The following is a 25174-nucleotide window of genomic DNA, read 5'->3' on the forward strand; positions in this document are numbered from 1 at the left end:
AGTTCAGTTTATTCAAGCACATTCAAGAGAAGGGAGTTGAGGAGTGACTCAGGCACTCTGGAAATCCATGCCTGTGGGAAGTTATGCCACGGCTGGATCTTGTCAGGCTTTCTAAAGCACACAGCAGGATCCAGTAACTGACGCAGAGCTGCACAAATTCAGTTAAATGTGATCCAGTTTCCCAGTAGTGGTGGAGGGTAATTGCAGGAGGAGTTTGGGAAGAGGGGGAGGCCTGTCAGTGTGTTCAGAGCAGACGCCTGGGCAGTCTTGGGGGCCAGGCCAGTTTGTGCAAGCAGTAGGGCAGAAATAATCAAATTTTAACATTTGGAGCAAAACTAGCAAAATGCATCTTTTGGAATGTAAATGCTCCATCAGAAAAGCTCTGTCTGGAGTTCCTAAGGCAACAGTACTGCCTGTAAAAAAGCTGCCACTCACCTGCACAGAGTTGTGCTGGTGGCTGCAGTTCAGCAGTGCTGAACACTCTGTTGGGGCAGTGGCAGTGCTGCTCACTCAGAGCCCCTCAGGTCAGCATGGAGTGCACAGAGCTCCTAAGGAGTAACTGAACACTTCCCATTGCTCCTTTCCACTACAAATGGCAGCCGGCACAGCTGGAACAAGTGCAACTTGTGGGATTCTCCAGAGACATTGTGGAGAGGTGAGAGGCAGCAGGGCGTGCTCCCTGTGCTGGGAGCTCTCAGCTCTGAGGTGGGGCAGAGGGATCCTCATGCAAAGGTGGATGCCAGCTCAAAGAGGCTCAGTTACACTCAGACAACTAAAGCAGCTGCTCCTGTCAATAAATAATTTACCCAAACGTGCATTAAGTAACCTGCTGATATGTGCAGTGATGTAACCTGGGAGGAGAGGGAATGACATAGGGCACCTCTGAGCTAATGACAGATGTTTTATTGGAATTAAAAGCGTTCTTCTGAACCAAGTTTTAGTAATTTAATTAAAAAGTTTATTACTGAGTCTGTGTAATATGTCTGTAAATAAAAATATATTTCTTGTAGCTCTCTGAGTATTCTTGGTGCTCTGGCAGCCTCCTCAAGCAGCTCCCTTTGTAACCAGGGCCACTGGAGGGAGGGCTGGTCGCAGAGGAACTGAGGAAGAGAAATACATGAACAGGAACAGGACATGTGCCAAGGACTGAGCATCCTGCAGATTCACATGTTCATCTCTCATCTGTATTAATGTGTAGTAAATTGATACAGTGTTGGAGGAGCTATGGCAGACGTCAGTGATAAACATCTGAAAAAATCTTGCAGACGAAAGAAGGGGGTGTGTATACATGGGATATTGGAAGTCTAGAAAGCTGTTTTATCAGAGGATAAAAGTCTGGCTCTTTCTGAATACATGTGGAGGCATGGTGCTGCAATGTGACCAAATGGCATTAGCTTGGGCCTGGCAGGTGTTTGAGGTCAGGAGCAGCATGTCCTTTTCCCACCTGTGCTGCCTGTGACCTCCCTGCTGGGAGACCTGGGGCAAATCCTGCTTTGTGAGCTGCAGGTGAAAATCAGGCAACAAACCCTGCTTGTGTCACTAACAGCTTATTCAGTCTCAGCTTTGCCACTCCACTGGGCTGTTGTTCTGGGCACAGCCCCTAGTGCTGGCACTAAGCAGGAAACCTAGGTTGAGGCAATTGCTTCTCTCAAAGACATTTCTACAGCAGAAAAAAAAAATAATGTGCTGCTAATTCTTACAGAATAGTCCTCCTGGCAGTTTCTTCTGCAAGGAATAGGTGGAAATGCAGGTAAAGAAAGATGAAGTGTTTTGGAACCTGATCAGAGCAGGAGCAGTTAAAATCTCTTTAGCTTCTGTCTGATCACCTGTAATGCATGAGGGTTCTGTGCTTTCTCTGACCCTATCCCATGTGTATTCCTTGTACTTGCCACACTGTGAATGTGGAGAATTTGCTAATGAAGAAAAAGTAGATATAAATAAGAATTGAAGAATTAAGCAAAGGAAAAAATGCCAGATATCTGTTGTGTAAACATTTGAACAGTACCAGCCCAGAAACCAATTTGAAACCAGCATATCAGGAGTGGTTCCTGTTGGTGTCCTGCTCTGGGGCTGCTGCTCCTGCCTCTGCTTGTCATGGTAGCAACTGACATAAATAATGCATCAAAAATCTTTGTCCTGTCATAATATAGCAGCCACATTCCCTGCCCAGTGCTTCAGTCCATGTCTGAGTCTGTTTGGGAGAGCAAAGCTGCAGGTGTGTCTGCACAGGTGAGCTCTAGATCCTGTGCAGGTTGCTGAGCTGGACATTGCTGTGATCCTTGTCCACATTATCGAGCCAGGGCAGGAGAGACTTCAGCTCTACATGGATTTAATGCATTTAAATAATTTCCTCCTTATTGCATTTCCAGCTCTGCCAAGGATATGGTCACACTTAATGTTAAATCTTAAGTGTGTGGCTGCTGTAATTTTAGACTCTTGATTAATGTAAAACTATTTTTGCTCATTCCATGGCTTGTCATACCCACGCAATGTGATTTATTCTTGGCTGTTGCTCATCTTGCCTTCAAAAGCAGAAGGGGTTAACAAGGGGTTACCCTTACAGCTCTGCACACAACTGTGGTTCACTTGTTTCAGTGATTAATCTGCTCTTGCATTTTTCTTCACTTTTTATTCTGTGCTGAATAGGATTCAGGTCTGGTTCAAAAGAGACTTTCTGATAGTTTTTGATTTTACAAAATTTTACTGAGCTTTGTTTGGGTTACATGTTCATGAAAGAAAAGTCTCTTTTCAAAACAGCTAGGATACTGTCTTTCCCACTGCTGTTTGTCATGTCAAGCTCTGCCTGAACGTCCTTAAGGAATAAGCTGTTTTGTCAGGAATAGAGTTGTTGGAATGTAGCAGTGCTCTGAGGAATGTTTGAACACGTGAGCTAGCACAGGGGAGGGACTCAGCACTGCTTGGGAAGTCCTGGCTCTCTCCGGCTTCTTGGGTTTACAGTTGCCTGTATGGTATTGGAAAATTTTCCTTGGGGACTGGAATATCCCAGTGTTAGAAGCTGGAATGAGTTTGACTGTTTGAGAAGGGCAGGGCAGTTGGGCTGTACAAGCTCAAGCTTCAGCTGGAGCAGGGCTGGTTTTTGTTACCTGTGCAGCTGAGGGTGTGTCCAGGGCTGTTTGTGAGCAGTGGAGGCCACTGGGCCATTCCAGGCATGGAGTGGAGCTTTCCAGGAGGTGCTGTACTTGTTGAAGTGGATAACCTGTGTGGGTCAGGGTGCTGGTTCCCTGCATAGTTCATCATATTGGTAAGGTGTTTTTAGTCTTTGGTGACCTAAATGGAATTGTAGAATCCCTTGAGCTGGAAAGAGCCCACCAGGATCATCCAGTCCAGCCCCTGGCCCTGCACAGACACCCCAACAATCCCACCCTGGGCACCCCTACCTGCCCAGACCCCCCAACAACCCCCCCCCGTCCATCCCTGGCAGCGCTGTCCAAACGCTCCTGGAGCTCTGGCAGCCTCGGGGCCGGGACCATTCCCTGGGGAGCCTGGGCAGTGCCCAGCACCCTCTGGCTCAGGGAAGAACCTTTCCCTCATCTCCAGCCTGAGCCTGCCCTGGCCCAGCTCCAGCTGTTCCCTGGCTCCTGTCCCTGTCACAGAGCAGAGATCAGAGCTGCCCCTGCATTGCCTCCCAGGGGAACTGCAGATTTCTCTGAGGTCTCCCCTCATGATCTTTACTTCTTGCTAAGCATCTTTACTGTAATGTTAAGAAGTTGGCAAGTACGTGAAATGGCTTCAAGGAAGAATGTGATGCCTACCAATGGCTGTCTTCCAGCCTGCATTAGCCAGGTACCTGTGGGCGCTGTGGGGCTGAGGTGTTGAGTTATCAGGTGTACAAGTGCTCACAGGCCTGTTTGCTTCCTCACAGCTCCTGGTGGCAGCAGGATCCCCCAGACATTGCCCAGCAGCTGACATCTTCACCGTCCTTCCTTGGGGTGAGTTTGCCAGGTCTGTTCAGAAGCTTCTGACACACATATGCCAGGATGGGGGCAGTGCAGCTTCAGGAACTTCTGCCCCTTTCCATTCTGTCTTGTAGGAGCTCGGGAAAGGATCATTTGCACCTTCTGCTCCCAGCTGGGATATTGAGGGACACCTGAGTGAGATGCTTTGTTGTAGGACAGGGGGAGGGAGAGGACAAGAGCTGCACAGGAGGTGCTGTGACTCCTCTGAGCCTGCACTGCACAACTGTGCTCTCCTGGCATAGCAACAGGTACAGCTTCAAGGGCAAGGAACAGCCCCATTCTGATAATGTGATGCTGAGATTATTAAAGTGAATTTCTGTTCTGAGGATCAATGTGGGGTTTGTGTCTCAGTAAGAACTTCTTTGGTTTGCAGGATGGTTTATCAGTTTATGTTGGTAGGTGAAAGGGAATTGAGTAATAAACCATGTGTCTGGTGTATGAATTTTTAGCCAGTCCTGTTCCACCACTGCAGCTTGAACCACTCTCGGGTGCAGACCAGATAGTATTTTATGGTACACTAGTGTGTTAAGGAATATATTCAAGGAGATTCCATTTTGATTTGTGAACTTCAGTGATGATGTCTACTTATTTTTGTTAACTACGTCATATACATCAATAGTTACCCAGCAGTTCCTTACCAATTGTGTAAAACTCAGTTTATCTTAAAAAGCTGTACTGGGTTAACTTTCATCTGACTTTCTTCTCTTGGAATGGGAGAGCAGTGAATTTTCCCATCTTTGTCTATAGTCCTGGTGCCTACTGAGGTATTTACCAACAAGGGCTTGCAAAGTGCAGGGCAGTATAAAATACCTGTGCAGTAGCAGTCTCCAGTTAGTGTCTGTCACCTGCTTTCGCATTTTCAAGTGAAAAAAAGGCTAATTTTGGATTTCCCTGGTGTCCCTGTATGTATGAAATGCAGCTGAAGCCTCGTTAGAGGGCACTCTGGAATCACCCATGGACCTGAGCAGCCACATTCCCCACTAGCTCTCAGAGAAATCCTGCTGCAAATGTCCTTTACCCCCAGAGCAGAAAGTGGGAACCTGGAGCTGGATTACCCTGGGTACTGGTGATCCAAAGTAAGACTGCCTGTGCAGTGGGCTGATTTCATGCTTGTGCTCTATATGGAACATAGCAACAATTAGAGAATTCGCTCCAGTTTTCCAAATGTGAATTTATGAATGTGGCCTTTACCCCATAAACTGCCCTGATCCTAAATGGATTTTTTTTTGGTTGCTATTGTCTTTAAAAAAGTTAATCCTTGATAAAAATATAAGGTGCTTCAGAAACTCTTAGGTTTTAATACCAACTCTTCCACCAGTTCTTTCTGTGCATTTAACAGATGTTTGTTGTGTCTCCTTTTACTTTCCTTGTGTCAAAAAGAGGATAATTATTTACCTTGGGAGAATTAATCAATGTATATAAATGTGCTTTGAAATCTGAAGTGGTTTAGAATTTTTTGAAAATACAATTTAAATATTGAACAAAGCAGGAGTCAGAGAAGGAAATTCAAGACTATGATTATTGTTCAAGTGCTTTGGTGGTGCTTCTGTTCTGGCAAGATTATAGAGCCAGATCATCTGCATTTGATTTTGGGACCTTTTTAGTTTTTGTCCAAGGAGCAATATTTATGTGCAGGAGTCAGATACACAAGCATAATCTCAGCGTTGTCCAAACATACCTTGTTCTGCTTTTACAAAATCAAACCAAACCGGTGGGACTCAGAAGCTTTCTGAGCAATTAGCACTGACTCATCCCCACCCTGGGGAGGTTTGGCAGAGCCCAGGCCACGTTTCCTCGGCTGGAGCCATCCCTGCAGGGCACAAACCTCAGGTCAAGGTATGGCTCCACTCAGCCTCTGAATTCCTGTGCTATGGGATCGATGCAGATGATGGCTGGGCTCTGTCACTGCTCCGTGGGGTGTTCCTGTGCCTCTCCAGGATGGCATGGGGGTGATGTGACAGGTCACAGGGCAGGGACAGTTGTGAGCAGAGCCAGCTGGCTGCCCAGCTCCTCCCAGACTGCTGTGTGTGTCCTGCCAGGGAGCTGTACTCCCAAGGGGCAGCTTTACTATCTATAGGGTAAGGACAGTAAACACTGACCACAGGAGTGTTTATCAAAGCAGGTTCTGTGCTTCAGCCAGGACACAGCACTTTCTTTGGTGTCCTGGATCACTGTGTAGAGCTTCAATGAACTCTTTTTTAGCCACAAGACTTCATTCTCCACAATCAAAGCAGAATAATAAGAAAAAGTCCTGGTCAGGCCTTCTTTTTCCTCTCCTGGTTTTTAATCTCTAATTTCCCTTTCTGTTCCCCTAGAACTTTCCATCCCTTTGGCAGCATTTTGGCAAAAAGGGGTTGCCTGGATAGAAGAAAAGCAGAGCCCTTCCTACTCAGGGGTTCTCCAGCATCTCTCTGTGGGAGAGGACAGCAGGAGGCAGCTGAGCCACGTGGGTGGCTGCAGGCTTGTGCAAGCAGCTCTTGGGGAGATCCTGCAGCCTGTGAGGCAGCTGATGGCACAGGGTGAAAGGGCCCGCAGGCAGGGCTGGGCTGGGCATCCTGGCTGAGCAGCCCTGGTACAAAGGCAGGCACTCAGCACTTCCCAAGTCCCACTGCTCTGCTGGAGGGTGGCACAGCTACTCTGGCAAAGGAGTGGGTGAGGGACAAGAGCAGCCCAGGCCTGACTGGGGCTGATGTGTGGCCCCTGGATTTTTTCAGGGAGTTGGGAATACAGCAGCAGCAGAGGCAGGCTGGGATGGTTTCCCAGTGACTGCACCAGCTGGAAGTTCTGAGGAACCTTTTACTTGTCTGGCTGACAGTTTTTAAGGTGGAATGGAATACACAGGGACTCCTCTGGCAGAGATAAAAACAGTTGCTGAGCTTGAAGCATTTTATCTGTGGGACTGGGGATTGTGGTTTTTAATAGGTTTGAGGAGAGTTTCTTGTACTCGTAATTTCTGTAGGTGACTTTAGAACTGACATTGTGAACGGCAGAGGCTTCAGCCAAAATCTTCACCCCTTTAGTGTTATCCTCCATCCTATATCCAGATCTCTCTCTCATGTTTGACCACAGTTTGGGTGTTCTAAAGAATTGTGTAAATGCAGGAGCTAGGGACATTACAGAACATACTTAAGAGGAGCTCTACCCTGCCTGTAGGAAACACTTCCTTCCAGTTTTGAGTAATAGCTCCTAGAAATGTTCTCATAGAACATTTCTGTGGAACTCAGAGTTTGGTTTATGGTGATGATGTTTTGGGTTTTGTCATTGTTTGAAGACCAGCTGTGTTCTGTGGTGACCTGTTTGCCTGAGTTGGCCAAAGCCACCCCCACAGCACAATCTGTGAAGGGGAACTGGTAGATGCTTTAGCTCTGAAATCAGCTCCAGGTACAAATTAGATTTTTATTACCAAAATGTTTGCATTTCTTAGTCCCATCTATAGTTACAGTTCGGTGCTGTACTCAAGTTCTGCCAAACTCTGATTCTTTGCCCAGCAGCACGGGGGGCTATGGGGGCCCAGTGCTGGTTCTGGGCAGTGTTTTGGGGCTGCTGGTGTGACTGGGGCTTCTGGAGCTCCTCCCTGCTGATCACCTGCCCCAGAATGATGCTCTGACAGGGCAGGTTCTTGTGCTGGGCTCAGAATCCACTGTGGGACAATTTGTCTGTGACAGGGAATGCAACAGTAGTGCAGAGTGTCTCCTGCTTAAAAAAAGAGTGGAAAAGCCCCTGCTAATAAAGGTTAAGGGAACAAATAGGACTGTGAAAACACACAAGAAGAGCACAATGGGGAAAGCTTAAATTTTGGGCAGTTTTCTGTGTAATGTAATGATGTAGTGGAGCAAGAGCCACTTTTTCCTTTCTTTTTTTTCCTCTTGTTTCTGTAGGAGCCAAATGGTGCTATCTGGCTGACTTGTCAGAGGTTTAAGCTCCAAAAAGTAACCATTTCTTAGTGAAGCAAATGCAAAACTTTGGGTATATGCTTAAAACTCAAGAGAAAACGAACAAACAAGAAAAAGAAGAAAAATGGAGAAAGTCTTTTTGTGTATAATGTCCAGAGCAATTTTAAAATACTCTTGTTCCATGCCTAAATAAACGGTTGTTTCAGTCAAAGAGAACTCTTTCCTCATGATTTATTACACTAATCTGGATATAAGGCCTCTGAGCAGGATTGTCAGTTTATTAGAACAGCTTTCTTTCTCCTTTCAGATTTAATCCACATGTTATTGTATCAACAGAGCCTTTGTCTCTGCTCAGTTATGAGTTATCCTTTTTTAATAATAATAAAAAAGTGAAAACACATGTTTTTTAACAGCCTTATTACAAAGAAACCTAGGATGACATAGGGAGAGGTGATCATCAAATGGTGACTCTGATTTGTAACTTCAAAGTGGTGTTGCTTATAAAAGGGTTGAAAAATGGCCCTTTCCCCTCTCCCTGGCAGGGAGAGGAGGAGGCAGCATTATCTCTGGCCAGGATTTCCAAGGTTTTTTCCCCTAGCTTGTGCAGTGATGCTAAACATGCTTTTTTTAGTCAACTCTGATTTCCTTTTTTTAAAGGGGAACTTATCTAGAGGTGTATGTAATTCACATTTCCTTCCTTCCTGCCTTCCTCCCCTGCAGAGAAGAAGTTCTTTCTTGGCCTCCTCCTAAATGGAGAGGAATTACTCTCAGGAAACTCATGAGTTTGGTATTATTCCTATACTTGATTTTGTGAGAAAGCATTTCTTTTGAGTATAAATGCTTGCTTGATACCTGCATGAAGGTTCAGAAGTGCATGTGAGAGCTGCTCAGTGAAGCACCTCACTACATCACATGATGACAACTTTTACCTGGCCCTGTCACCCTGCTGAGTCCTGCAGCATCAGGAATTAGCGCTGAAGCACCTCAGCACCTCCTGAACTGGCAGCTTGGGACTTGAATGTGGCCAAAAGCAGAGGAATTTCAGAATTTATGTTTTTGGTGCCAGCCTGCTTTCTTCCAGCTAATGCTGGACTCCTGGCAGTCATCACAGTCCCCTTTAATTCTCTTGCAGATGTCAGCACAGTAGCTTCTGCCTCAAGTGTCAATAGAATCATTTGCAGTGGTGTGATTTTAAAAGAAGCTGCTAATAATGTGTCTTTAAAGAGAAGGAATTGGTCTTGTATTTCAAAAATGTGGCCTATTCTACTCCTCAAAAGTGTAGAAGAGAGTAAAAAAGGTCCACCCTTAAGTCTTGAATAGTGAAGGGGGAAAAGAAGGTTGTGTCCTTGCTGCCAGAAGCTGATGCAAGGATAGCCTGGCAGGGATATTGGAGCTCTGGGTAAGGAGAGGTCAAATCTCTTGGTCCATCTTGAATCACAGACTTTCAGACTGGTTTAGGTTGCAAGGGACCTTAAATCTTACCCAGTGCCACCCGCTGCCATGGGCAGGGACACTTTTCACTGTCCAAGTTGCTCCAAGCCCCAGTGTCCAACCTGGCCTTGGACACTTCCAGGGATCCAGGGTCTGCCCCAGCTTCTTTAGGGACACTGTGCCAGGGCCTGCCCACTGTCACAGGGAAGAATTTCTTCCTAATCTCTAATTTATTCTCTCCTCTGGCAGTGGGAAGCCATTCCCCCTTGTTCTGTCACTACCCGCCTGTATAAAAAAAATCTGTCTCACTCCTTTTTACAAGCCTTCTTTAGGCCCTGGAAGAGGCTTTAAGGTCTCCAAGAAGCCCTCCTTTCTCCAGGTAAACAGCCCTAGCTCTCCCAGCCTGGCTCCAGAGCAGAGGGCTCCAGCCCTTGGAGCATCTCTCTGGCCTCCTCAGAACTGCCTCCAGCAGCTCCATATATTTTCAGTGCTGATGCCTCCAAAGCTGGGCATAGCACTATAGGTGGGGTCTCGTGAGGGCAGAACAGAGGGGGAGAAAAGAAGACAGAATCTTCATCAGCTTGTGCAGACCCTGAGGACTGGCAGGACCTTTTGGAGGGAATCAGACTGGCCTGGCTTTGTCAGTGGCTAGGGGCAGACTGTGCTGGCAGAGCTGTGCCAAAGCAGCAGGCGGTTCCTGTATAAGGCAGCTGAGATACAGTCGACCCCCTGGCTGTGAACTGTTGGAGTGTTCCTTGCTCAAGAAGGAAAAACCCTCTTTTGAGCATGGCTGTGGAATGCAGACTGAGGGTTGGGTTTGTTTTTGTGCACACTGGCCTTATGTCACTGCTGCCTTTTTCTCACAGGCTGAGCATACCTCTCCAGTGTAAGATAAAACAGAGGTCTTGGGAGGACCGAACTTTCCAAGCTCTCTCAGTCTCCTGTCCTCAAGTCTGTGTTCTAGTGGCTGAAGTTCTCCATCCCTTGGTCCTGTTAGGTGCTCAGATTAGGTTTGTTTCCTTTGCAATGTATCCCTGCTCCTGACGGCCCTATTGCTTCTCAGAACAGCTTAGAGTGGAATCATTTCCAGAGCAGTGGTAAATGAAGAGGAGATTTGGCTTGCAAGAAAAATTTCTTCATAGGTGGATTTGCAGAGCACTGTATCATGTTGTGTTTTCATCTACAATATCTTTTGGGCAGCCTCACCCCGTTTTGAAGTTGGCCATTCTTTGAGCAGCTGATTGGATTGGAAAACTCCAGAGGTCCCTCCCAAACTAACTGACTCTGGTTCTCTTTTCTTGTAGAGTTCCGGCAAAGATACTTCTTTTGGCTTAATTTCCATCTCCCTTCATGCTCAACAGCTTTCATCATGTTCCCATCATAAGCAGTTCTTTAAACTGAATTGATATGTAAACATCAAGAGCAGTTTCTAAACTGTAATAGGAGTTTCCTTCACTCATAGTTTAGACTTTTTTATGCTGCCATATTCAGATGACATGAAAAATCAATTTTCCTTTATTACTATATATTAAGAGCTAACATTTCTTTTTTTGTCCTCAGAGAGAAATGTTTTAACATGGGGCAATAAAAAGAATAATTCTCTAAAAGTCAATAGGTTGTGTTTCCAAATCAGCTTTGGTCCTGTGTATTCTTTGTTGGAAAGCTGCAGAAGAAGGAAAGACAAAAAGAAAAGAGCCTTGGTATTGGGGATCTATAAGATTATATTGTTACTGCATTTTTAGTGACTGTTGCATTTTTGCATTAAAAACTGGAGTTGAGGGAAATACAGTGTTTTTATGGATATTGGTGTCCTAGTTTGAAAGACAGGTGTTTGCTAAGGAAAGCAGAAGCCTCCCTTTGAACTGAAAAATGTGATCCTTCCTTCCTACAGATTATTATGATTTTGAAATTAAGGGAGCTCTCAAGCAAAGATATGGGGATAGGAATAACAGTTCTTTACTAGTATATCTAACAAGACAAACAAGAACAACAACAGCTATGAAATTACCCACAAACAGAACAGTGACTCAGTCCCAGTGTTTTTTGGCTGCAGGCACCTTTTCCCTGAGCTGCAGTTCCCGGTGCTGGGGGCGGGCGGGTCCCGCAGAGCTGCAGGAGGGCTGGGGGTGATGGCAGCGCTGTCCCAGGGGGAGAGAGAGATGGAGAGAGCCCTCCGCTCATGGTGTGGGTCCTGGTGCTCAGCAGAGTGCTGGATGGTGGCAGGTTAAAGCAAGGAGGCAGCAGTGCAGGGTCTGACAGCAGTGAGGATGGATCCCGGCGCTGGGATGGCAGGAATGGGGCTGAGGCAGCGATCGTCCTTCTCGTCCGAGCTCCGCGGGGGAAAATGGGGCCGAGCCAGAGCCTTCCCTCTGCTTCCTCTTCTGGCTGTTTGAATCTCAAGGGGTTTCCCTCCTCTCTCCCCTCCCCCTTGTCACCAGGGCCCGGTCAACAGGTATCTTAGCATGACAATGGGGAAAATTCCACAGAGGGAAAAGGGAAAGAACCAACCCCCAACAATTGGTAACTATTATCCACTTTACCTCATACTTAACTTTATGCTGTACAACATGTTGCTTAAAATTTAAGCAGTTGTTTAGGTTGCCTTGACTGGTAATAGACCTAATATTGTGTGTTACTGCTCTAGGAGCTGTGTGCTGGGGAAGTGGTTGCTAACAGTTCACTGGCTTGCCTGGATTTACAATTTTATTCTGAGAGCAGGACAGGATGGTGGGGCAATTAAATGGAGTTCCATATACCAGAAGTAAAATTTATCACATGTGTCTTCCAAACTGAAGCTGCCTGATCTCAGAGTTGCTGCCTGCTGTGTGCTCAGACCTTAACCTCTGTGTTTAGATTGCCAATGTGGTGCCAATTAGTGGGACTGGGATGCGGACACTGAGGAATATAACTCACTTCACATGGGCTGCCAAACAACTAGCAGATGTTGAGCTAATGCATCTTGGCTACCACCAGCCTGACTTGGATTTCAACCCAGAGGTGGAAATTATTTATCTCTCATTACCAATTCCCTTGTCCCAAGCATCGGGAATTCCATCAGTTTACTCTGGGAAATGATGTAAAACATTTCCCCTCTCCCTCAAACCTGTTCCCAGGGTATCTTGTACGCTGCTTTATTTTTATGTTAATTTGCCACCTTTGGTATGTGTCATTCTACAGGGTAGGTTTGATGATCCATGGGAAATGAGGGTGTGAACTCAAACATGCAGCTGGAATCCTGGGCAGGAGAGCTCTGTGTGAGTGTGGGGTGAGTCAGGCATTGTCCGGGCAGCCTGCTCAGAGCTGTGATGGAAAGCCTATCTTGGGATTACTGTAACTCCTTTGAGTAACAGAGGCCCTAGAAAATGGTGGGGTCTGGCTTGTTGGGATCTTGCCTTTCTCTTTCTCATGACTGGACATTGTACACTCAAACCCTGGAAGATGTTTAACTGCAGGCTCAGTTTTCCTTCTGGTGCTGAGCCACTGCTGGAGAATGACCTGGCCAGTTCTATGGCTTCTCTGGTGTGATTCAGAGGAGCATGCAGTAGTTCTTACTCAAGTCACTTGGTCTCTTCAACCTGGAGGAGACTGAGGGGAGGTTCATCACAGTTACAACTTCCTGGTGAGGGGAAGCAGAGAGGCAGCTCTGAACTCTGCTCCCTGGCACAGGGACAGGAGCCAGGGAACGGCTGGAGCTGGGCCAGGGCAGGCTCAGGCTGGAGATGAGGGAAAGGTTCTTCCCTGAGCCAGAGGGTGCTGGGCACTGCCCAGGCTCCCCAGGGAATGGTCCCGGCCCCGAGGCTGCCAGAGCTCCAGGAGCGTTTGGACAGCGCTGCCAGGGATGGACAGGGGGGATTGTTGGGGGGTCTGGGCAGGGACAGGGGTGGGACTCTCTGGTCCTGATGGATCCCTTCCAGCTCAGGAGATTCTGTCACAGAAGTACAAGTATGATAAGGGAATCATTGTCTCCATAACCTTAGCAGCTTCAGGAATAGAGACAGAGAAATGGGGCACTCAGCTGAAGGAAAGGTAGCACTGAATATTGACTGGTACTTAAATCCCATTTCACACCTCTCTGTACAGCCAGGTGACATGTTTAATGAGTGTGTGCAGTATTAGGGCTGATCCTTTTTGTTGTCTCTGCAGTAACTTTATCTTTTGTCCTGTGAGGATTTAGCCTTTGACCTAAAATTGCCATCTGTACCATTCTGTCCAGCATTCAGGTATTCACCAATTTGTTTACCTTGCTCATTTCCCACTGCAGTTAAAGACAGTGTTATTCCCATAAACAGATGTTTAAAAAAATCGTACTTAATGGGAAGCTTTCAGTTATAGCTTATTTTCTTACTGACATGCTGGTTTGTGGTGTCAAAAATGATCAGCATCAACATCAAGAAGAAGAGATGAATGAGGGTTAAGTGACTGTCACAGTTATTATTCAGTGAGCAATGAAAATAAACTGCTTGCAAGGTCATGTAATTTCTTGCTTTTCTTTGAGGTTCAAAAGAAAATGTTTCATTCAGTGATGTATTTAATTCTGAAATTCCAAAGAGAGCAATTATTTTTAATTGCTTGCTATGAGCAGAACTGGATCTGTCCTGTGGATTCATCTTTCTGGATGTTTATGTATTTATTAAGGACAACAAAATAGAAGCAATGCAAACAATTCTTCTGCACTTATATGATGAATAATAGCTAAATGCTACTTCCCTTTCTTGAAACATAACTAGCTTTCACGTTTTCTGAAGAACAACAAAGAAAATGCAGCATGATCAATCAAGCAATAAGCTGAAATACCTGCTTTTCCAGGTAGGAAAAGAATAGAATAATAAGGAGTATGGAGCTTTAAAACAGGAAAAATGATGGGAGAAAACTGGCACCCCAGTCCAAGAATGACATCCTTGGGAAACATCTGGTGAAGGAATCCAGATAAGGAAAGATAATTTAGACTTTCTTCTGGGAATTGTGCAGAACTTGGTACAGAGTTGTACTGCCAGTGAACACACGTGCACTTACATATCCTGCAGAAGTAAATCAAGCCAAAAACTCCAGTGAAGTGAAATCCCTTGATTTGCAAAGGGAAAATGTATCAGAATGAGGCAGCAGGTTAAAAAGAAACTGAAAGGAGCAGTGACAAGTGTGAAACCTTTGTAGGGAGCTGAAGCTGACTTAAAGGCTCTGTGCTGCAGAGGAAATGCCCCAACTCTCTAAACTGCTGTGAGAGAGAGAGAGAGAGAGAAGTTCTGATGTGAAGTAGCAGGGAAAGAAGGTTGGAGAGGCAGGGGCATCCTTCCAAAAGCTGAAGTCATGACCAAGTGAGGAAGATAGAAAAGAATAAACACTTTCAAAGGCTTTCAGAAAGTATAAAAAGTAACAGTTCTTTCCCAAATATGTCGGGAATAAGAAGCTTGTCCAAAAGCTTGAAGAAGCCCATGGAGACCAGCGTGTGAAAAATCAGGAGTTGGAGCAGAAAGAAACATTGAGTTTCTGAGGCATCTACATTGAGCTTTGGTTTCCTTACCAGAACCCATCTCAAACCCAACTACTAATTTAAGAATTTAAGAACACAATGACCAATACCTGCCTGCAGGGATGAGGATGTCAGAACCTAGGAAGGAGTCAGGAAAGGAACTGCTGAGTAATTCACACTTGTATGCAGCCTTTCAGTTAAAATCTCCTCACTCCTATTAGAAAACAAACAGGGCTGATACTATGCCAACTTGCAAGAGACTTCCAGGGAGCTTGGGAAGCAGCAGACAAAAATCTGTTTTTGTATTGTGCAGCGTTGTCAAAAGAATAATATAGATCAGAATGAGTTGGCACTTGATTTTATATGCATATGGAGGAGTAAGCATGTCTTTTGTAAAAGGAAGTTGCACTTGAGGAATCTTCAAGAACAAGCACCTGGATTTGGGTGTTCCAGTGTGTGGTGTCCTCAGATTTTCCAACAGCTGGTCCTTTGTCACCTTAGAGCACCTGCTTTCCTGGGGATAGGAGGACGTTCTTTAGCAAACCAGTGACTGGTTAAAAGGTGAGAAAAGGTGTAGCAGTGATTGTTACACCCAGGAGAAGTTACCGTGAGAATGAGACAGGAGCATTAGGAGACCTGAGGGAGGCAATGGATGGAGAAATAACAAAGTCTGAAGGAATTTGAAGCTTTGGCATAGTCAGATCTAAAGCTGCAGAAGTACCTACCCTCTGGTCCTGCGGGATTGGAAAACTAACCAGTAGGTTAAACTTTGGGTCAGTGGATGTGGAGAAGCACGTGAGAAAGCTACAGCTAAAGGAGGTACTGCCTCCCCCAGGAATGCATCCTGGGACAGTTTGCAAATGCAGAACATCTGGGCCTGAACAAAGGAATGGGACAAAAGATAAGCAGTTGTTCCCCATTTCTCCTGAATCCCTAGCCAAAATTATGGACATCAAATAGAAGTTCAGGAAAAAGAAAAGGTAACACGGCTTTGCCTGCTGAGTACAATGTGGCACCTGGTGCAACATGACTGTGGTGCTGAGGGTTTGCAGGGAAGTGCTTGGATCCATTCTTGGAAGAAAGGACAACAAAGTCTGTGTTGTACCAGTATAAAAGACCTGGCATGTGGAAATCTTAAACTGCAGGCTGCTGTAGAGTCAGGGGATGAGCCAGGGACACAGGTCCCAGTTCTCTCCCTTAGGCCACTGTCTGAGACGTGGCACTGGCCAGGTGAAGGTATATTCTGACCTGGGAAGGCTCCTCTTCAGTGCCTTATTCTCCTGAACTGCATTTTATTATTTCTGTGCTTGCCTGTTGCAAGCTACCCCCTCCTCTCTCAGATGCTTCTCTTGCAAAAAAAAAAAAAAAAAAAAAAAAAGTTTTTTATGAAAACACACTTTTTTGTCTTTTTTATTTTACATATAGTACATTGAGTTTTCATGTGTATAACTTCATTGTGTTTGTCTATGGACTGTTTGGACAGAAAATAGAGCTGCTGGTTAAGTATTTCCATATGTGTTCAGCCATATTGCTCAGCTATATTCTTCACTTAATGTAACTTGTAAAAAAATAAACATCTTAAAGTGTTATTTTTATGTGTTGGTGAAGAGTTAATGGAACCAGAAAATGTTCCAGACCAGTGTCTGTCCCCACTGTGGATTGTGAGGAGGCCATGTCATGTCCTGCTAGTTTTTAAGCAACCTACAGCTTCATGTCTAAGAATTCAAAGGCCACTTAGTTGATCCCTCCAGGAGACTTTGCTGAACACAGTCCTCCAGACATTTGAACGCAGCACAAGACTTGAACATTCACAAGTTTTCCATCTGTGAGGGACTTGCTTGTTAAAAGTGCAGAGAACAATCCAGCCTCTGCCAAGTACATGCTAAGCTTACACAGCCCTGCTGGCCTCAGACAGAATGTGTTGTCAATTCTGGTTTATTTAGGGCAGATTTGCAAAGCTGGTGTGTTTGATATGGCACGAGGAAGCGTGTGATAAGTCCCATCTGTACAAGCTCCATTTCCTATAGGCTGCCTTGCACAGATGGCCTCCTTAAGGATGGTTTTAATTTCATACTTGAATCTGAGAAAGCCAGATTTGAGGAGATGTACTGTATATTGCTTAAGGCACTTGTAAACTCAACATAGATAAAAGTGTTGGTGAAGGAGTAAGTGGCAGGAAGACATCGTCTCTGTCTCCTGACTCAGACCATGTCCCCCCACCTATTCCCATGGAGCAGGTAAAATTCTGCCTCATCTTTTGATTCTGTTTGGGGAATTGAACCATTTTTTCACTGCAGGAAGAAGTTACTGGGAGTCCTGCTGTGGAGAATGTTTGCTCCTTGTCTCATGTGAAGACATGCTTATTTGGGAATGCCAATTGTGATAGGACTCATTTTGTCTCCTTTCTAGTTCCCAGCTTTTCCATCACCAGTAGAAGTGAATGAAATAGGATCAGTGGGGTGAAGTTAGAAGAGCCAAGTACTGAAGCAAAGTCTGTGGCCTTTATGTACAAGAACAAATTTTATACATAAAGTTCTAGAATCCTGCAGAGTGTAGGAAGAACCTTGAGATGCTCCAGGAACCTGTTGATTGTTCCTGGCTAAAGTTGGCCAACACCTCCTTGGTATGTCTGTGCGAAGTGCCAAAAGCAGGATGGAGCCAAGGCTTTGCTTTTCTCTTGTTGCTCTCTACAACTCCCTGACAGGAGCTTGTGGGTTGGTCTCTTCTCCCCTGTGACCAGTGACAGGACAAGAGAAAATAGCCTCAAGTTCTGCCAGCGAGCTTTAGGTTGGATATTAGGAGAATGTTTTTCATGGAAAGGGCTGTCAAGCATTGGACCAGGTCTTTTCCCACCCCACTAATTCCATGGTGCGTAATGTTGAGATGTTGGGGTGCTCCAGAAGGCCCCCATGGAATTTGCTGATGCATGATCACCCTGTGACAGTGTGTCAGGAGCACATGGGACTTCGTTTGGGTTCAACTAAGAGGTGAAACCAGAAGATGGTCATCAAAATGAGAAAGAACTAGTATGAGAATTCAAGTCAGTTTTGCAGGTTAATATTTTTAGCACTTCTTTTGAGGGAAGCTGCCTAGAGTGCCCAATAGAAAGAGAGATGCTCAGGAGTAAGGGAATCTGAGTGACTTGGAAGCGTCTCCTCAAAGGAAATATTACCAAAAGCAGGGTTTGTTAGTGATGGGGTGAGAACCCTGGCCATGTTGGTATGCCAGGGTCTGTAGAAGATGTGCTGGTGCAGATGCTGCTTTTTGTGACAGAGAGAGTCTTGGGTAATCAGTGATCTGCCAGCCCTTGGCTGAGCTCAGCCTTCAGCTGGAAAGTGAGAACCTGTTGGTCAATGAAAAAGAGACCAGGGTGGGAGAAGGAGCAAGGATTTAGATTCTCTACCCTGGTGTGTTTTCAGGTTTGATGATGATGATGATGATGATAAGAATGCAGCAATGTTCTGTGGTAGCTGCTGGGGACAGGAATGACCTTCAGCTGTCATCAGTTGGTCAGTATCTAGTCCTGCTTTTTGGCATGCAGGGCACAAGTGGGATGTAGGAAATCTGTTCAGTAGTACCTTGTGATAGCAATAGCTGTGCCTGCAAGAAGAATTTAGGGCCCCAAAAGAAATTTAAGTTTCATCTTCTATCTGTTCTTCATTGAGCAGTTGCAAATGAAGGTTTTCCTGGGCCTCTCAACTTGGTCTGATTTTCAGAGATTTTAATGAGAATGGCAAAGCCACATCTGGGTATGGAAAGCATAGGTGTTTCAGAAGTGGATGAAATGCTTATGAAGGAATTTTCTGAAGTAGATCACTCTTCAATTTCCATCAAGGAAATATTCTCAGAGATAAAGTTTTGTGAAATTATGAGCAATTTCAGATCTCAAGGGCATTACAGTCCTGCTGTTGGGGTTCTGTTTATAATGATTTATGCCTTTTCTGGAATGGAAAATAGCTTTGGAAATTGATTCTGTTTGGAATATAGAATCAACTCGTTGTGTTCATATGTTTCAGTACTGGCCTTCTGCTGCTGTGCTGTGTGTGGTATGGTGTTTCATTGGATGTTTTAGTCTCTTTTGGGTCCTATTTGAAATACCACCCCTCCCCTTGTTGCTCCAGTCCAGGAGAACTGCAGTGCTTATGGGTCTGTGAGTGATGCCCTGAGTCCTGCATCTCCTCCCATTGCCTGGAGTGAGACCAGACACTGTATTTTTGGATTAAGGGAATGAGAAGTCCCTGGGAGGGAGTGAAGGCTGACATCTGCTGTGGCTCTGTGCCCTGCAGGGCTAGTCAGCCCACGATCTGTGCAGCCAGCAGGGGGAAGTGTCAAGGGCATGAGTTTGTATCCAAAAATGAAGGCTTTCCTAGAAGTGTGTGTCCTATGACAACAGGACTAATTGTAGGACATGTCTTAAACAAAGTAGAAGAGAAAATGAGGCAACATACCCTGCCAAAAAAGAACCTGTCTAAAACCAAATCAATGAATTCAAATGTTTCTATTTAGTAAACAATGGGAAATTGCTTTCAGAGCAAAGTCCTTGAGAGCGCTTTCCCCATTTCCTGTCACTTCTGGCATTGGTTTCCATTCCCTGTATTGTTGTTACAGCACTTCTCAAGGAGCTGCTGAGGTTTAACCATGGACAAACCAAACTCTGCCATATGAGCAAGGAGATTTGCCAGAACCCCTGAGGCAGAGTGGGGTGCAAAGCAAATATGCTTCATTTTTCCTTCCACCTCCCATCTGTGCTTGCACCAAGCCCCATGGGGATGTGGTTGGACAGCCCTGCCCAGCAGGAGACAGGCAGGATCCTGGTGACTCTGCTGCCCTGGGGATGGGGCAGGAGACTGTCAAATACAACAGGAGGCTGTATTGAGGTGGTTCCAGTCCATTCCGGCTGACAAATCATGCAATATCTCTTAGCCAACATTTTGCTGAAATGATTCAGTAGATGCATGTACTGGATCTGTTTCATTGGCCTAAGGTGCGTTTTGAGGCAGAGGGGACATCCTTCCCTGGTCACCAGTGCATGTGTCAGTGTGACTTTCAAGAACTGGACATACCTATGTTCTGGAAATGATAGCTGAAGTGCTCTGTGTTAGTGAGCTGAGATCTGAAAGATTTCTTGGGAGTTTTGGACCCATTCTTGGCAGAGTAATGGAGTAAGCAGTTGTACACTGGTGCTCCTAAAGCTTCATTCATTCTTACTGGTTCTCTAATTGCCAAAAATGAGCTGGCAGGTACCCAAGTGCCATTGAAACATCTGTAAATGGAAACTCCATTTAATTCTCTGGAAGATGGTATCTTCTATTTCCTGTTAGCCCATCCATGTTTTTCACATTACCAGGAAATACTTGTGTCATTTATAAGCATTCATAAAATGCAGCCTTGGATTATGGAACATTCATGAACATTAAAAAAATACAAAGTAATATGAAGAATAAAAAAAAAATGAGAGTAGTATATAGGTCCTGTTTCATTGATCTGTGACTGGAAGAAGTATTGCTTGTCTTCCTGAGTGTTCTCCAGTGCATCCATCCTGCCTTCTGGAGCTATAACAGTACAGAAACACCAAAGCTGCTAAATCACTCCATCACTTAATTTAATGATTGAGATATGGAGTAAATGCAGGATAGAAATAAAATGCATTTTTCAAATATCCACTTACAATGAGCAGAGCAAAAGGAATGGAAAACACAATTAATGCAAGATATCAGGTAGGTTTGAGTCTGACCTAATAGTGCCCCCAAACCTGTGTTTCTTTCAAGTATTTCTTAACTTCAAGATTTAAAAGTAAATTTTGCAGATTGATGTGAGGTGCTTTGCTGGGGCCTTAAGGAGCATACTGGAATCACTGAGGCATGGAAATTGTATAAAGGGTTTGTCTGACTTTCCCTCTTTGCTTGGTGGCAGTTGCACAGTCAGTTCTGGTTAATACAGTCCAGACAAAATGGACATCAGCATCTTTTCTTGCTTTACTTATTGCTGCTGAAGATTGAGCCCTCTCGTGGAATTAGCCTGTCTGTAATTTCTGGCAATGTTCCTGCCCCACCTCTTGGTGTGGTCGGGTGCAGGACGTGCACGTTCCCAGTGCTACCAACCTGCCAAATTCCCTGAAGAGCCCTTGACCAAAGAGCTGCGGGAGATTAAAAGGATATGGCTCCCTGAAGTCCTTTCCAGGCACATGCTCTTATTGTTCTTATAACTGGAAAGGATTTAAATGACAATCCATGCTGGTGGCAGACTCAAAGCTCTTCTATTCATTTGATGTTTATTAACTCCTCAAGAAACAGCAGCATTAAATGTAGAGGAAGGTATACGCATTCAGTTTCTCCAATGCTGAGGACTTATTTTTCATCATTTTGGGCTACAGATTAAAAGAATGAAAAAATGCATGGAAGGCTTCAGCAGATTTGTTTAACTGAAGCCTTACTCTTTTCTGCCTTTGGGCAGATGATCTAGAGAAGTTTATTGGTAGATGCTACAATGAATGCATCATGATTCTACTGTCTTAAAGGTAACAGCATTTATTGGATTGTCTCAGCAACTACTGCTGAAATTTATGGAAAGGAGAGCAAGATATGAACTCTCTTACAGCCTCCACTAGAACTCAGCATTCATCTCTCCAAATCCTTCAGAGAACAAAAGAAATTGCTAGAGTTTTTCATCTGATGTAACAGCCAAAGGAAAATAAAGGAAACTTCCCCAGAGCCTTTTATTCATGAAATCTGATCTTTCAGCATTCCTGAAATATCTACTGATCAAAACTTTGTTCCTCTGAAAAATGGCTCAAATTTGGAAGCCTGTCCATTCTCAACATTCAATTCTGTGTTTTGTTTCTTTGTTCTCAACTGCTTTTCAGCTCTTCTGGCATTTTAGTGGGATGGAGCTGGGTTTGATGTTGTGGCTCCCATCTGCTGTATACAGTTGGTTATTAGAGAAATAAGGAACAGAAGATGGGAAGGATTGTGACCAATCTCTTCTAATGACAGAGTTGTGGAGCTTCAAAATAACAGTGGAAAGGTTTAGATCTCTCTAAATCAATCATCAGGACATAGTTTTTCATGCACCATAGACAAGCTGTGGGAAGCTGTGGTGTGGAGTGGTGCAAATGCTAAAGCTCATGTGTATTCAAGAAAAAACTGAACAAATTGATGGAATAAAACCACCACCAAACACTTCTACAAACACAATCTCCATCTTTGTCTAGCAGATTTCTAGATGCTGGGAGAGTGTCAGGGAAGTATCTGTTCATGTATGCTCTGTTTTACTACTATACCCTTGGCATATGCTATTGCCCAGCTTTGGAGGACTTTGGAGACAGGACATGGCTTGATGATTCTTCAATCTGGAAAGGCCATGGGAAGACAGGAAATGCTCTGCTATCCAATGAAGCATCTTCATGGTCTTCTCTGCAGTGACCCAGCCAGGAGCTAACAAAGGACTGGTACCTTTGGGGGACACAAAAAAAAATACAAACCAAAATAAAATGAGATGACAAAAAAATAAAGGCATGGTGAAATACAGATCAAAGAGAGTCTTAATCATTATCTCTGTGTAAGAGGATGGGCCTCCTACTCAAAGTGTTAAACATTAAGATTCTGTTGCAGGTTTATGTGAACCCTTTATGAAAAGGAGAGGGTGCCTCATTCTGCACAGCCGCCAGTGTGAAGTTGACAGAACCTCGGAATATTGAGATGAGTTTTGTGTGTTTACCACTGTTTTAACATGACAGCTCTGTTCCAGGCTTCTGCCCTGATGGCCAAGTTCATCAGCTCCTTAATTTCTGGGCTGCTTCACTGAGGTGCCAGTAAATTCACCATGATGGAACAATTCCTTCCTACAGGAGGGGAAAGGTTTTTAAGGAGCCAGTGTGTGTTTACAGAGGGCTCATCCCCGGATGTAACACTTTATGTCTGGTAAGTGCCTGTTTATTTGGATGTTGTGGCCAACCCCTGTTAGTTGACAAGTGAAAAGGAAGCTCTGGCCTTTGGTTTCTCACAGAGCTGCATCTGCAGTGGCTGCTCTGATTTGGATGTCAGATGGTGCTTCACAGAGCCCTGATCAGATCCTGGCTAGTGTGGAAATGGATTCTGTGCTTCTTACAGTGGTGGGAACCCTACACAAGGAAAAGCTGCCAGCGCTTCTGCTGTGTTCCAGTGAACTGGAGTGAACTGGAAATGATGAGACAAATACAGAAAAGCAGTTTGGCCAGCCAGCCATTTTCCGTGTTTCCATTGCTGCCATGTGTCCTTAGAAAAGAGTCACTTCTCCCACATATGTGTTTTTAAACATGATGTTCTCCGGCTTTTTTTTTTTTTTTTTTCTTTTAATCAACTTCAGCCCTCTTGTTTTCCCCAAAAGCTTTAGTCTGTGTCTTGGTTTTCCCCTTCTCAGTATCCCTGGTGAATTCTGCTTTACAAAATCTGTGGACATAAATTGACCCATCATTAATATGAAAATAAAATAACAATGAAGAGACACTCCCAGATCCCTTTCGGTCTTTGGTGTGGTCTGTCTTAAGACCATACCCATGCTAGTGAGAGACTTGGGGCTCATATGGGGCAGCACTTAATGGTAACACCACAAATCCAGTGGTGAGGTCATGGTCTTCTCTTCAGAGAAATCAGATCTGGATATTGTCTTGCTAACACGTTTAATCCGTTTCCTTGCCATTGTCTGATTCTTTCCTGCAGTACATTTGTTGGTGGTGTGCCCAGTCTCTCATAAAATACCCACGCAAAAGCGCTTCCACTGTTTCCCTGAGGACTAATTACTTATATTAATTCTCACTGTTTCAGAATTTTTTTCCCAGATACTCAGCCTACCTTTTGCTCTTGGTTCATTTCTTTGCTGCCATGCCTCTCTGCTAGTGGTCTTTGGTATTTGCCTGTGAAGTCCAGGCTTGCACCCTTCAGGTTGGGTCTCCCACTGTGCTCAGGTTCTGCCTCCACTTGTCTGCTGATCCTGGAACAGTCTGAGCTTCATCCTGAGGGGCAGTTCCCGTCTCTGCTCTTTGTGACAGGGACAGGAGCCAGGGAACGGCTGGAGCTGGGCCAGGGCAGGCTCAGGCTGGAGATGAGGGAAAGGATCTTCCCTGAGCCAGAGGGTGCTGGGCACTGCCCAGGCTCCCCAGGGAATGGTCCCGGCCCCGAGGCTGCCAGAGCTGCAGGAGCGTTTGGACAGCGCTGCCAGGGATGGACAGGGGGGATTGTTGGGGGGTCTGGGCAGGGACTGGGGCTGCACTGGGTGATCCTGGTGGGACCCCTCCAGCTCAGGAGATCCTGTGATGGTGTTGGCTCAAGCAGGCTCTGCAGCAGTGTTTTTCTGATGAGAAGCCAAGGGTTCAGGAGATGCATGTAGGACCCACACAGCTGGGATCTGCTTCTGGAGCACTTGTAGATGTGCAGCCCAGAACACGGATTTTCACAGAGCCTGCGTCACCCCGTGTTCTGTGAACTCCCCAGAACCACCCACATGATGACGTGGTCTTGGTTATCCATTTATTTAAGAATATTTCTCTGCAGTGTCTTTAGTTTACTTTTTTTTTCTCAGACTTCCTTTATTTTTCATTGGTAAGCTTGAGGTTACACAGGGTAACTGTTTCTGTGGCCTTCTGCCAAATTATTTGAATAAGGATCATCTGCTCAATTTTTAATGTATTTTTCACTTCTTTAGACTTGTCTAAGACAGATGGAGCTAGCAGCAGCAGCATCATCTTTCCAAAGGATTCTCAATAAATACTAACTACAAGACTTTGAATGATCTTGAAAGATTTTACCTGAATTTTGTAGGGTTTTTTTTTTTAAAAAAAACCAAAATGCATTCTTTCAGTTAGTCTGGGTAAGGTTTATTTTTCAGGAACCTGTCCGTGGTTCACTGATCACTTTACAAAAAAAAATCCTAAATTTATTGAAGCCAATCACAACCATAAAAAATAAAGTTGTTGATACTGTTTTCATCAGCATCCAATTTATAATGTAAATCTCTAGCTGATAACAAGAGAAAAATGTGCAAGTAAGTGTCATGTCACAAACTCAGTATGAAACGTGTTTCAGGACTTTTTTTAAAGTTAGCTTTGACACCAACCCCTGTGTTGCACTGATATCTAAAAGTAGTGGGAAAGATGGAGGAGTTAATGTGTAATTCATTCTTTTTTATGTGTCCATCAGAGTGTTTCTGCCCACAGGTGTGGGCAGAAGCAGCCAGCAAATGCTTGCTAGGACAACTTATCCCATCTTTGTTTTTGGCATGTATATTAAAATAATTTGGCTTTCAGCAAGAGCACTGGTGGTGTCTGAGCCTTGAGCTGCCACCAGAATATTTCTTCCCTTTGCTGACAAGGTTAAATAATGAAATTATTTTCCCCCTTCATTCCCCTTCCCCTTTATTTTTACTGGTCTATT

General features: G+C 44.8%; 1 protein-coding gene across 1 annotated transcript in view; it reads left to right on the top strand.

The window, feature by feature from the left end:
- The first annotated feature begins 3775 nt into the window (after positions 1 to 3775).
- Positions 3776 to 25174, top strand: part of EXD3 (exonuclease 3'-5' domain containing 3) — a 244574-nt gene continuing 223175 nt past the window's right edge. The window contains exons 1-4 of the mRNA XM_062505658.1: positions 3776 to 3804; positions 3884 to 3950; positions 4351 to 4372; positions 6293 to 6474. Of these exons, the coding sequence (XP_062361642.1) occupies positions 3776 to 3804; positions 3884 to 3950; positions 4351 to 4372; positions 6293 to 6474 (300 nt within the window). The remainder of the gene's footprint in view (positions 3805 to 3883; positions 3951 to 4350; positions 4373 to 6292; positions 6475 to 25174) is intronic.

This window comes from Cinclus cinclus, chromosome 19, assembly GCF_963662255.1.
Source record: "Cinclus cinclus chromosome 19, bCinCin1.1, whole genome shotgun sequence".
In the NCBI taxonomy this organism is placed as follows: Eukaryota; Metazoa; Chordata; class Aves; order Passeriformes; family Cinclidae; genus Cinclus; species Cinclus cinclus.